Source organism: Oryzias melastigma, linkage group LG15 (genome assembly GCF_002922805.2).
Source record: "Oryzias melastigma strain HK-1 linkage group LG15, ASM292280v2, whole genome shotgun sequence".
Lineage (NCBI taxonomy): Eukaryota > Metazoa > Chordata > Actinopteri > Beloniformes > Adrianichthyidae > Oryzias > Oryzias melastigma.
This window is the reverse complement of record NC_050526.1, coordinates 15,305,798-15,319,083: the sequence shown is the minus strand read 5'-3', so window position 1 is coordinate 15,319,083 and position 13,286 is coordinate 15,305,798. Positions and strand designations below refer to the sequence as shown.

General features: G+C 44.1%; 1 protein-coding gene across 10 annotated transcripts in view; it reads right to left on the bottom strand.

Moving 5' to 3' along the window:
- The window catches only part of LOC112161615 (WD repeat containing planar cell polarity effector), a gene marked incomplete in the record, with an annotated part of 80,745 nt that overhangs the window by 61,959 nt on the left and 5,500 nt on the right, over positions 1-13,286 (bottom strand). For all 10 annotated transcript variants that reach the window (XR_002921913.2, XR_002921914.2, XR_004949128.1 and 7 more), the window contains 1 exon segment: positions 2,504-2,588. Coding sequence is in view for 4 of the 10 variants with exons in the window: in XM_036215378.1 (XP_036071271.1) it covers positions 2,504-2,564 (61 nt within the window).

Sequence of the window (13,286 nt, the reverse complement as noted above, 5' to 3'; positions counted from 1 at the left end):
ACAAACATGCACGCTCACATGCACACATGCACATAAAGTGCTGAGCCGAGCGCACGTGTTATTCCTGCAGGTCCAAACCATAAGAAGCGGCTGTGAGATTCGCACGCCGCATCGTTTCTTTATCGCTGCTCCTGAGGCCACGGCAAAGATTCACGGCAGAGCTGACGGAGGACACAAACAAACACGCACCAACACACACGCACACAAAACACACACACACACAAACAAACACGCACCAACACACACGCACCAACACACACGCACACAAAACACACACCAACAAACACACAAACACACACAAACAAACACGCACCAACACACCCCCACACAAAATACACAAACACACACTATAAAAACACACACAAACGCACACAAAACACACACACACCCACGCAAACACGCAAACACACCCCCACACAAAATACACAAACACACACCATAAAAACACACACACTATAAAAACACACACAAACACACAAACACAAACACAAACACACCAACACGCAAACACACAAACACACAAACACAAACACCCCCCCTCTTCTCCCTCCCTGTTTTTCATCATGTGATTACTGACGTTTCACTAACTCTTCCAGACCTCCACCTGATGTTTGAACCTGTTTCTGATGATGGAGGACATAAGTCAGGAGAACTAAAATGTTCAGATCATTAACATTGTGAACATTGTTCTGCTTCTCCTGGAGGACGTTTCAGTCTGACCACTAGGTGGCGATCGTTCTATAGCATTACATGTTATTTCAGAAGAAGAAAGAATGAACAAAAATGATGTTTTAGACCACAAATGGTTACTTTATAAATATTTCCTTAAAAGAGTTTGTAAAATTCATTTAGTCAGAATGTATGTTTAGGTCGACGTTACCATGGAGACGGCGGATACGAAGGAGCGCTGATACGAGTTTACGATAGATGTGTCACGTTAAAGTTCTATTGAGCCTGCGTCCATGTCAGTGAGCTGCTCCACGTTTGTCCACTAATGACCGGCTACGGTGGCTGTTTGGGTCAATTGTTCCTCTCCGAGCGTGGATTGTATTCAGACTGATGGAACTCAGAGCGAACAAAAGTTCAGTCCGATTGAACACAAACCCAGACCTCCTGGGGGGTCAGAGGGCGGTTCCTGGTCCAGGATTCGTCTGTGTGTTCAGACTGAAACTTTGTTCTGGATTATCAGGGAAACGAACTCGGGATCACTTCAAGTGGATCAAATCTATCTGAGTCCAGCCTGAGAATAAAACTGCATTTCTGAGTTTTTCTTTTTTAAATTGCTGTGAACCGGGAGCAGACAAAAAAATATTGTATTTTTTTATGCAGAAAAAAATCTGGGCGGGGCCAAAAGCTCCCTGCTCCGCCCCACTTTGATGCAGACAGATAGATCCGTGAACGTCTTTGTTGTCCTGGTCTGAATCTGGATCAGAACTGGACGGCTGGATAAAAATGATGCTGCTGTTGGGGAGGTGAGGGGCTGTAAGCTAGCTACTGCCGCTCTGCAGAAACTATGTCCTAGAAAACTACAGATCTTTTAGTTTCTGTCTAAAAACAGGATCATTATAATGAAAAGACGATGATTTGAAAACAGAAGATGGTCAGAGAGGGTCTTTAAGCAGAACATGCTAAGTACTAAAGTACATTCCCTCCTTATGACACTCAGTGTTTGAGAGGCTGATCAGATACTTTGATCTCACGACCTCGTGACCCAGAATGCATCAGCCTGTTTGTAACGGATCATTTTTTGGTCTGAAACCTGATTTCTGGTTGAAGTCACAGACTAATGTTACGCTTTCCCCGTCCAGCAGAGTCACAACCCGTCCCACAACTCGACAGTCCTCTAAATTGGATCTGGAGCTGTTTTTTGGAGGGACGTGTGACGCAGGAGGTGATGAGAAAACGTCCCGCCTCGGCGAACAGGTCTCTGATGTATCACACACGGCGCTCTGAGATAGCAGACGACACAGACGCAAATAAAACACAAACAAACAGGGATATGTCACCGTCGCACACGCACACACACGCACACACACACGCACACACCCCCACACACACACTATCTGCAGTGACGGCTCAGCCGACTGGAACAGACGGGACTGAACGGAGGAGAAAAGAGGAAAACAACGTTCCCGTCTGACAGCAGAGATGCTCTGATAGGTGATGAGCAGCAAACTGACAACAACATCAAATCTCACAGTTGATACATGATTCCAATCAGGCAGGAGAAACACCTCCTGCTCATGCAGGATCTGAACTGCAACAGAACCGGGTCTCTGAAGTCAGAGAGCGTGTGTGGTCTCAGAAACGCTGAACAAATACAGCCTAAGGAGGAATGTCCAGAGAGAAGCAAAGCCAGGAGAGGAGGAGAAAGTCAAACAGAGGAGGTGAAGACGGAGGAGGTGAAGACGGAGGAGACAAAGTGATGACAGAAGAAGACAGAAACAGCAGTGAGAGTGAGAGAGGAAGACTTCCTGATGGGAGATAGACGAAGGCGGCGGACCTTTGGCGTGCTGAGGTCTCTCGGTGGACCACAGGTGCAGCTCAGCCAGGCAGAACGCCATCTGACGGAGGAGCGGCGCCCGAGCCTGCAGAGAGGAAGAACCAGAGGAAAGGGTTCACAGCTGATGTTTCTGCTGTAACAGCGTTACTGTTAGGAACTGAAAGAAAAACTCAAACTTCACTTGTTGACATTCAGAAAGCTTGAAATCCACAATATTCTCAGAGGCAACAACTGCATTAGAAAAAATGATTTTCACATTTTCAATAGTGAAAGATGAACATGGAAGTCTGTGGTTTTGTCATTTTTAGACCTACACTCTGAAGGGATATAACGGTGCTGCTTCCCTCGTGTAAACCAGAAGATTTCCCTTTCTTCTGCAGGTTTAGAAAGGACTCTGTGCCTCATTAAATCCGATCATCTTCTGATCTGGTTCCAAAGCGTTCCCAGAGGTTTTTGCCATTTTTGGCCAAAATCTTAAAAGCTGTTGATTTCTAGGACATAGTTTCTGCAGGAGTTCATTAGAAATTCCCCTCCAGCTTGTGGGCGGAGTCATCGGTGCAGAGCATTCCGGTTTACACTCTTCCGCCAGCTTACAGCCCCTCCCATCCTCAATCTAACACGTAATATCAGATACCAGAGTTATCCACAAATGTGTTGTTTCATTTCTGCTCCTGATTCATCCGAATAAAGAGATGCTCAGAAATGAAGTTTTAAACTTGATTTTCCTCACAGAAAATGCCACAGGAACACGTTAAAAACACCAAAACCCCATTTTTATTGGAGCGGTTCTTTAAGGTCCGGATCAGCAGAGAAGACCTGAACGTCCTGCAGCTCCGTGCATGAACATCTTATCCTCTCTCACTTTAAAGCTCTTCAGAAACACAAGGATGACTGAAGAACTGCTGAGTAAAAGAACCAGGACAGAACACATCTCATCTGGAGATGAAACCAGCCGAGGAACAACAGATGACCTCAGAAGGGACAGAATAAAGTTATAACTTTAGGCCAAGGCAGACTAAAAGTAGAAAACAATGAAAGTCGACTGACTGCTATGAAAGAGACATTAAGGAAAGTAGAAAATGATTGTCAGGTTTGAATACTATCCCGAAATGATCTATTCTGGATTTATGTTTCAATAATCTTTCTGCCATGTTTATCAATAAAACGTTTGCATTCTGCTGCTTTTAGTTGGAGCTCCGCCTCCTCCATGAACCATCAGCTGTTCAGACGTCCAAAGTATGGACGCAAAGCGGCACGATCTTTCCTGTGATAAATCCACCGTCTTTAAAACATTGACGTGTGTCTACTCCCAGTTTTATTTTTCATCTTCATAAAATGTTCCACACCAATGTGTTCATCACCATCTGGAGCTTCAGAGCCGATGAGTCTCTAAACCTGAAATATTTGGAGAAATCTCCTGAATCTTCACATGTTTCACTTATTCTCTAAACCTGGATCCAGAGTTTTCCTGGGAAATGAAGGAAATTCCACTTAAAAGTCAGGAAACTTTCAGACAAACATCAGTGCTTTTTCAAAAGCATCACCTGCGATCAGCTGCTTCCTTTCATGAACACGTTCAACAATAACATGATTGTCCCTTCCATGTGTCCGAGCACATTAACCACTGAAATGACAGAATGAATGCTGCACATAATGACTGAAGGGATCAGACTAATTAATGAAGTCTGAGCTGCAGCAGCATTAGAACCAACAATACATCTCTATAGAAGCTTTCATGAACACCAGACACCATCAAATCCCCCCACAGGTTCCATGAAACACGTTCATAACAACGACGGATTTGAAGGAGATGTTTGTTTTTTCTGGTCTTTCACGCCGCAGAGATCGCCGGCGTTTCTGCGTTCCTGCTGACGGTAAACAAAAGAACCATTGCCCGGTGAGCGGGACGTGAAAAGAGCCGGCAGACATCTGTGTGAAGGTATGTGTGCAAACGTCCACCTGCAGGAAGCAGCTCCTCAGATCCACGACGGACTGCAGGAAGGAGTCTGGAAGTTTGGCAGGAGGACGCTTTCACGGTACTGAATAACAGCTGCTAAAACTGTGAGGATAAATGATGAATATTTGTCTCTAAATCTTCATTCATTTGGATAAAACTGGAGTTGGAGAAAAAAAACACAAAAATATAAAAGTCTATCAAAGCAAAAAAAGATCTATACGACTGAGTTTTAAAGGTAGATAATTAGAAAGAATTATCAACCATTTCAATGATCTTTGCAGCCGTTCGTTTGTTAAACATCTCAGCTCTAAAGAGAACAAACATTCTGTTTGAGAATTTAAAACTTCAAAGTTTATAAAACGGAGAAATTCTGACATAAAAACGGAACATTTTGACATGGATGGTTTTAAAGCTTAGAGCTGCAGAATGTCCAGAGAGTGATGCTGAAGATGAGTGTTCCTCTGACTGACAGAAGCTCCAGCAGAACTTCACTCTCAGACTCAGACGGACTCTGAGGGTTCAACAGCTCAGGAGCTGCAGCTCCTTCATGAGGACAGAGCTCCTCAGGAGCTGCAGCTTTGCCTCCATCTTTGGGTAACAGGATGAGGATTCTGCAGCAGAACCGTGGAACTGCTCAGCCCGCCAACAGCTGCTCAGCAGCTGGATGATGGTTCTTAAGGTTTTCATAGATTCATGCAAAATATCAACACAAAACGTCTGATTTTAAAAAGTTTATTAATATCATTTCATGACATTTCAAGGTTAAAGCATCAGATTTGTAAACAAACTTCTGCTTTAGGAAGCTTCTCTTCAGCTGACACCCAGATCAGGATTTCATGAGTGCACGTCTGAGAGTTCACGTGCACGTCTTCATGCAGAAGCGGCTGCATGAGCGTCACCTCCACTACAGACGTGCACGTGAAAGAATGCAGTCAAACCAGACTCGTGCACACGCTTGGAGGTAAGCGTACACGACGCCTCCGCTCTGTGAGCCACCATGGCGCCCATTATTTTAAAGAATATTTATGAACCGCTGTGAGCTGAGCGTCTGTGCACAAACATGCACATGCACATGCACACCCCCCTCACACACACAGCCCCAGCAGGCCGCCCCGGTCCTGGACAGCTGCCACACTCATTCTGGCTGCTGGCTGGGGTTGCTGTGGGTTACCTGTCCCCCCCGCACGGCTGTACAGTCAGTGTGCAGAGGGAGGGGGAGAGTGGGGGGGGGCTCGGGTTATTGTATCTGCCTCTGTGATGGTTGAGACTTTCCTCACACTAAAGCAGGTCAGGGAAAACAGAGTCGGCTTTCAGGGGGGGGTCCCCCCCAAACCCCAGCCTTTCATCTGGGGCGCTGTGGGCGGAGCCAGACAACACCTTCAAAGTCAGAGCAGGACGGTCTGTGGACAGGAGACACAAAGACCACTCCAAGTAAATATTGAGGGGGGTCTCCCGGCAGCAGACCCCCCTCTGCAGAAATACTGGATCCGGATCATCGACAGACGCCACCATGAGGATCAGTAAAGATCACCAGATCGATCTCTTCAAGCTTCTGTTTCAGTCTAAAAACAACGTTTGCTTTTGAGCACGGACTGTATTTGAGATCTGGACTCAGTGACTCCTCCCTCCTGGCGTTCCAAACAGGAAGTACCTGTTGGTTCCCATAGACTTCTATGTAGAAATAACCGGCTGTTATCAGTCATTCTGGCTCTGATATACTTTAACATCTTCTGATATTTTAATATTTTATTCAAAGTTATTCATAAACGTTAATCAGGCATCTCAGTAAAACTGGGTGGTCTCATGGGAAACATTTGATTGACTAATACACCGCTTTTAAGTGGTAGGGGCGTGGCCTCCCAACAACCTCACTCCTGATTGGTCAGAGTGGTTGCCATAGAAACGATGACTCAGACCCATGCTCACTGACGACGGCTGGCTCCAACATGGCGGCGTTCGTTTGGTATAAATGGCGACTGAATTGTCCACAGTCGATGGTTGAATGGTGAATTCTTTATTGAACTACATCCACTGGAGTTCATCAGAGGATGTAAACTTCCTGTAGTTTGTCAACAGTCTACATACAGCTGCTCATCACACTGACAGGAGGATGTCACTCAGATGCTGATTCTCATGACGGACTTTGGCTTCAACACCAGAGTCAAACCCAAAGACGACGCTCCACATTTAGAGAACTGGTGGTGTTTATATGAACACAATGATTGTGATGCAGATGTGAGACTTTGATTTGAAGTTAGCAAACAATAAATATAGCAGGGAAGCTAAATGTTGAAGGAGCCAGCGGGTAGATTCTGGATCTACAAGCTTGGAAAAAGGTAAATGAACTGACAATAGATTTTGAGCGTTTCAAGTGCATCAAATCTAATCTTCTAGCTCTACAGATGCAGGAAGTACGTTTCAAACTGAAGCGGTGAGATGCTGCAGATGCAGCCAAACATAAAACCAACAGATTCTGCAGCTCCTGCAGAGCAGCAGCTGGCGCGCTCAGCCACATGCACTGAATTATTCAAACCAGCCCACACTTTCTTGTTTCCTTAAATGTGACCGTTGATTTTTCTTCAACAGGGTTTGGATTTAATCAAAACAAATAAAAACTCATTTGCAAACTTTACATCTTCTTGTGAATGCTCTTCATTTACCTCAGTTCCTCAGTTCTCCAGGTGAGTTTTAATTAGTCAATTAGATTTCTGGCAGCAAAACTTTGGAATGAATTCTCTTATGCCAGAAAAATCTGATATTCTATTGTGAAAGATCTTTAAAAATCATCTCATTTCTGTTTCACATTGAGTCTTCCTTCCATTTGTTTGAATATGTTCTGTACTAACTGTGTTGGTCATGAGTCATACGGTCTTTAAAATGCTTCTCACTTGTATCCCAATAATGTTATTTTATAGATGCTATATTTATGTTTTCTGCTATTAACTGGATTTTATTGCTGTTTTTAGACAAATCCTGATCCGTGTGAACAACTAATCCATGTATTGACACTCCTATCTTTTAAAAATATACATGTTTATGTGACAGATATCTATTTGATCATTTTGATTCTTTGGGGGGGGCTTGAATAAACCATTTGGGGTTGTTGCCTCTCCCTGCTCTGAACTTGACTTTCTTTTTCATGAATCCTTGTTATGTATTTGGTTTGTGCTCAACAATAAAGACTAAAAGGATCCAAATCCTTCAAAAACAATGAACTTTCAGACGTTTCATCTTCTGACAGAAACTGGACTCTCTGGATTTTTTTGAGTCCTGTTGTTTAAATTTTGTATCTTTTCTACTACTCTGCACTTTAAAAGATACAAACTAAAATAACTGTGACGGACTGGCGACCTGTCCAGGTGAACCCCGCCTTCGCCCTTCAGTAGCCGGGATAGGCTCCGGCACCCCCGCGACCCCAAAAGGGAAGAAGCGGCCAAGAAGATGGATGGATGGATGGAAACTAAAATAAAGAGTTCATTTCAGCAACATGATCAATTATAGCTTTATTCTGAAAATTTATATATTTTTGGTCCCTTTAGTTTGTAATTTTCATTATTTTTTTGTTTCTTTAGTCATTCAATTATACTTAAAACACATGTTCATTTCCAAATAAATGTAGACGTCTTGAGGTATTTTTTACTTCTTTATTTACCAATTATAACATTTGTTGATCTGATAAGCTTCATTCTTTTGTACTCTACAATCTGAACCCTCAAACTAATATTTGGTATTTTTAAAACCTTCCTCCTCTCTAGCTGTAGGTAAGTTCCTAGTTTGATCCAATATTTCCTCCTCAGATTCAGTCACCAGTAGAATCTGGAGCTCTATCACAGAAAAGCTGTTTTTCTGCTGAAAAGTCGTGATTTTCCTCCTTCCTGCGTGTCTGAATAAGCAAATGAGTAAAAGCTGAATCTGAGCTTCAGCTGCACTTCCAGCTAAAGTCAGACTTCAGAATCAGAAGACGGAGCGGACGTCGGTCCGTCGTCTGCGGTTTGGTCCTTCTTGTAAACCTTTTTCCTTCTTGCTCCTCCACTTATCTCCTTCAGCTTTTATCTTCTGTTTCCTCGTGTTCCTCCTGCTTTAAATGCATTAGTCTTTCTGTCCCCGCCTGCAGCTCTTACGTCTCTGTTTTCACCAACGTTCCTCTCCTGGTTTCTGTGTATTTCTGTTTCCTTTGACTTCCTGTTTTCACCACGTTAACGTCTCATTCCTGTCAGAGTCCTTCAGACCTTCTGACCTTTCATCCATTATCTTTCCAAACTCCTTTCTGTGTCAAACCTGACGTGAGGAACGGAGCAGGTGTAGGTAGATGCTGTAACGGCGACGACATGCAGAACGCTCTACTGAGATTAGACCCACTTGATGCATATTTGAATCTGTCCATAAACAAGCTCCTCCAGAAGACTCGTGTGTTTGGAATGTCAAATACAGCTGAGCAACACAAACAGACGCTGGCTTCAGGTTCAAATCAGCTGCAAAACAACAGAAACTTTTCATGCAGAAAACAGCCGAGGAAGCACAGCCTCTGCTTCACAGAAACAGGGCTGAAACTCTGACCGGTCTCTGTGCTTTCAGGCCGACTGGACAAGTGAAGCAGCAGAAAATCACCGTCGTGGATCATAAACGTGTCTTAGTTCAGACGAAGAGTTTAACAAACCGAGGAGAGAATTACAGCAAAGACAGAACCCAGAGAAGAGATTCTGAGTGTCGTTGGAGAAAAAAGCAAAAACCTGAAGATGCTACAAAGGAGATGAAATGTTCGGTAAATGTGACGTACTGATGAGTGAAGAGGTCCTCATGTAAGATCTCTACAGTGTCGTCGGCCTTCAGGCTGAAGCGCAGAGACGAGGGTCGCGGCGCTCGGCTTCAGAACCCGAGCCGCGGTGAAAACCAGCTCCTTCAAAGGGTTTGTGCCACAAAAGCCTCCAGCAACGTTTGTAGAGGACACAGACACACTGCAGCATCTCCTCACTATTACAGGCATGTTTGGTTAAAGACATGGTGTAGGGCCGACCCACTGCATGCTGGACCATGTCCGAGTCTACCGGGTCACAGAGTTCTGCTGTGAGGGAAACTGGTTGAATAAACCGGCCCTGGTGGTCGATAACAGCTGCTGAGGATTTGTGGGTTTAGATTAATATTGAAAGACTCAAAATAAAAGATTTTCTATCATTGTTATTATTACCACATATAACACTCTGTGATAACTGCATGTATCTCACTATTAACATGTTTGAATTAAAATTAAAGAATTAGTTACTAGTGGGCTGCTACAAGTTTGAAGCTTCTCTATTCTTTATTTATCTATCTATGCTTCTGTTTGGTGCAGTGCTATTCATGTGTTGTATTGTATTTATGCTATTGTTACTATCATAATAAATTAACGGTTGTTCATTTTTCATGAATAAAACAAACAATAAAAGAAATGTCCTTTTTTTTCTTCTGGCAGAAGTTTATGTGAGTGCCTTTCAAAATAAGAGCCACCCTGCCACATATGATCATCTCAATGCAGCAAATGTAGCAGTAGTAGGTGATTAAATAGAAATACATATAACTTTACTGTTGTTGGTGCATCAAATGTAAATTTAACAAACCAAAATGAAATCCCATTAATCAGAGCAAATATTCTAATAATTTCCAAAACTATTTCACCAAAACAAAAAATCGACTCCACTCTTTTGGTACAAAATGAATTGAATTGTACTAAATGTGATCAGAATGGGGGGGGGGACACATCTCAAAGTCAGTAGAAGAAACAAACACTTCCTTCTACCGTACGGCGTACGTTAGCCGTGGATACTGTCGGTGGAGACTTTACAAATGGCAAACAATCCACACATTTTCTGCTCATTCTACATCCGGTCTGATGATCTCAGGTCCGATCAGAACCAGATCCAATCAGAACCAGATCCCCGTCAGTCACACAGTCCATTTACTGTTCTTTAGTTCACTTTTTTACTTAAAAACAAAGTTTTCTACTAACTTTTGACACATCTGTACCATGATTCAGTGACATTTTCTGCTGGGGGGGTCAGTGGATGTGATTCTGTTTGTGCTTCGGCAGGAGAGTCAGACAGAGGAGATGAGTGGAGGCTCCTCTCAGCAGATGAGTAAACGTCATTAGAGGAGGTAATGGAGGAGGACGGCGGGAGAAAGCGCGCTCCTGCAAAGGTATTTACCCAGCGCCCCGAGCAGAAACACAAACACAGCAGCAGTAATGACTGAGACGGGGGGGGCGCCGTCTGGGAGCAGCCGGGTCGGGACTGAGCGTGAAAACTGTTGGAAAACAATTACGGCTGTGAAGCACCTGAACATTTAGATGAGATTCATTAAAGCTTTAACGATTTCCTTTCATTACGGCTCCAGCTAATGGGTCTAATCTGAGCGGCGAGCTGCCCTGGAGCGGCGCCTCAGGCCAGGAAAGCCAATACTTCCAAAGCCTGATGACTTTCCGGATCTTCAGAGGGTCGGAGTCTCTGCAGACGCTCCACAGACACCGCTGGAGCTGGAGGTTTTCTGCAGCCGACTGAGGGTCATCGTCTGACTCCTCCTACCTGACCCCCAGTGGTGTGGTCTGGGACAGGAGCTACAGCTCGCCTTTACATGTTTCACCTCCTTCCTCTCTCCAAACCAGACGGATGAGCAGTCAAACGAAGAGGAGGATCCAAGGATCCGGACCGGCCCAAAAAGCGTGGAACTGTCCTAAAAGTCCAAGTTTCACTTCCTGTCCTTGAGGGCCCCGCCCCCTCACCTGCTGCTGCAGACACGCACGATTTAACGTGCCACTCCGATCATCTCGTTAAAACACTTTAACATGGTTTTCATCAGGGTGGGTCTTTAAAAAGGTAAATCTGAAGCGTCTGGAGCAGCAGAGGTCAGAGGTCATAAACACTCATCCTTTATGACCTCTGTGATGACCTCTGCAGACTTTCAGAACGTTAAAGCTGCAAAAAGACTCGATCACACTGATTATGAGTCTGATTTGTCAGATCTGTCGTCAGAACAGCGAGCAGGAGTGAATGTGATGCAGACATCTGTGTTTCCTGCTCCTGTCAGAGGCCAGCGCTCATCCACGCATGAAAACCTGCGTCCGCTCCAGCCAACCCTCGTCCTCGGAGGGAACCGCTGCCAAACGCGCTCAATCACAGGAAAACCGTTCTTTCTGGTCAATGGGCCGCCGCGGCGCCCTGAGCAGGTCCTGGCTCACGTCACGTCCTGCCCGGCCCGTATCTACCCTCCACCGTCATTCCGGGGGGGGCCATCTGACTAAAACAGCCTCATTTCTCCAATGAAGTGACCCAAAACCTCCTGGACTCGAGTCCACGGCGCTGAGCAGCAGCTTTTTCTGTCAGACTCTTCATCGTCTTCAGTGGAGCAGCAGACGAGCAGCTGAAAGACGAGCAGCTTCAGAACAACGTGATTTAGTTTAGACTTTGAAGTTTTATTAGGTAGAGGCTCTAATATGAGCGTTTTGACTCTTCCTGCACCAACTTTTTATGGATTTCTAGACCTATTTTTTGCAATATGATGTATAAATGCAAATAAATAAACAAATAAACTCTAATCCTTATATATAAAAATGAATATCAAAAATTGCATAGATCAGTTTAACCCAATAAAACAGATTTTTTCAAACTGACTCCTTATTTTTCTGTCAAAACATTCTGAGAATAATCTTAAAGAGGACCCAGTGAGAGCTGCTGTAACAATCACCTCATGGAAACTCTTGTCCAAGTTTAACACATTAATGTGATGAATACGTCTCATTAAAGGAGAGATTTAATAATAAAAAAACAGAAAAATGTACATTTGAAAGTCCCGATCATCTTCTGACTAATTTCCAAACTGATCTTTTCATGATAAAGACGTTTTTAGCAGAAATCTGAAAACCTGCATCGTTTTCTAGGAGTTCAGAAATTCACCTCTAGGTTGTTGGAAGGGAGTAAATCCTCTCCCCTCCCCTCCCCCTACCCTGCTGCTGAGAGCTCTCTGTTTACATTCTCTCCCACTATCTTACAGCCCCTCAAAACCCCAACCTACCATTAGAGATTCAACAGAAACAGCAGAAACATGGTTTCTGTCCAGCCGTCCGGTTCTGATCCAGATTCCAGCTCAGACCAGGAGAACAAAGACGTTCATGGATCTATTGGTCTGCATCAGAAGGGGGTGGAGCAGAGAGCTTGTAGCTCCGCCCAGCATTTTTCTATGTCACAAATACGATCTTTTTCAAACAAGACTTTTCCATCTGCTACTGATTCACAGAAATGTAATTTTAGGCCCAATTTGCTTTATATACGTCATCGACTGTGAGATCATGTTTGAAGTGGGGGGGCGGCTGGTCATCAGAGAATAACTGTATAAAAAGTTCATCATCTTAGGGTACAGTTCAAAGAGACTTCAGAACTTCAGAGGTTTGTGTGAAAAGATTCAACTCTTCAGCTGGAGCTGAAACATCTTGAGAGTGAAAACATTTATGTGTTTCTGCTTTTTAGAGGAATGTCTTCATCATGGAGACATGGAGGAGACATGGAGGAGACATAGAGGAGACATAGAGGAAACATGGAGGAGACATGGAGGAGACATGGAGGAGACATGGAGGAAACATGGAGGAAACATGGAGGAGACATGGAGGAGACATGGAGGAGACATGGAGGAGACATGGAGGAGAACGGTCTCTGTCCTAAGCAGCTGGGAGATGGAGAACATGTCTTCAGTTTGATCTTCTGGGATTCACAGTGGATCTGCTGGGATTCACAGTGGATCTGCTGGGATTCCCATCAGGATCATGTTTGTATGAAACGTTTTCCTTGAAAATATTGGATTGAG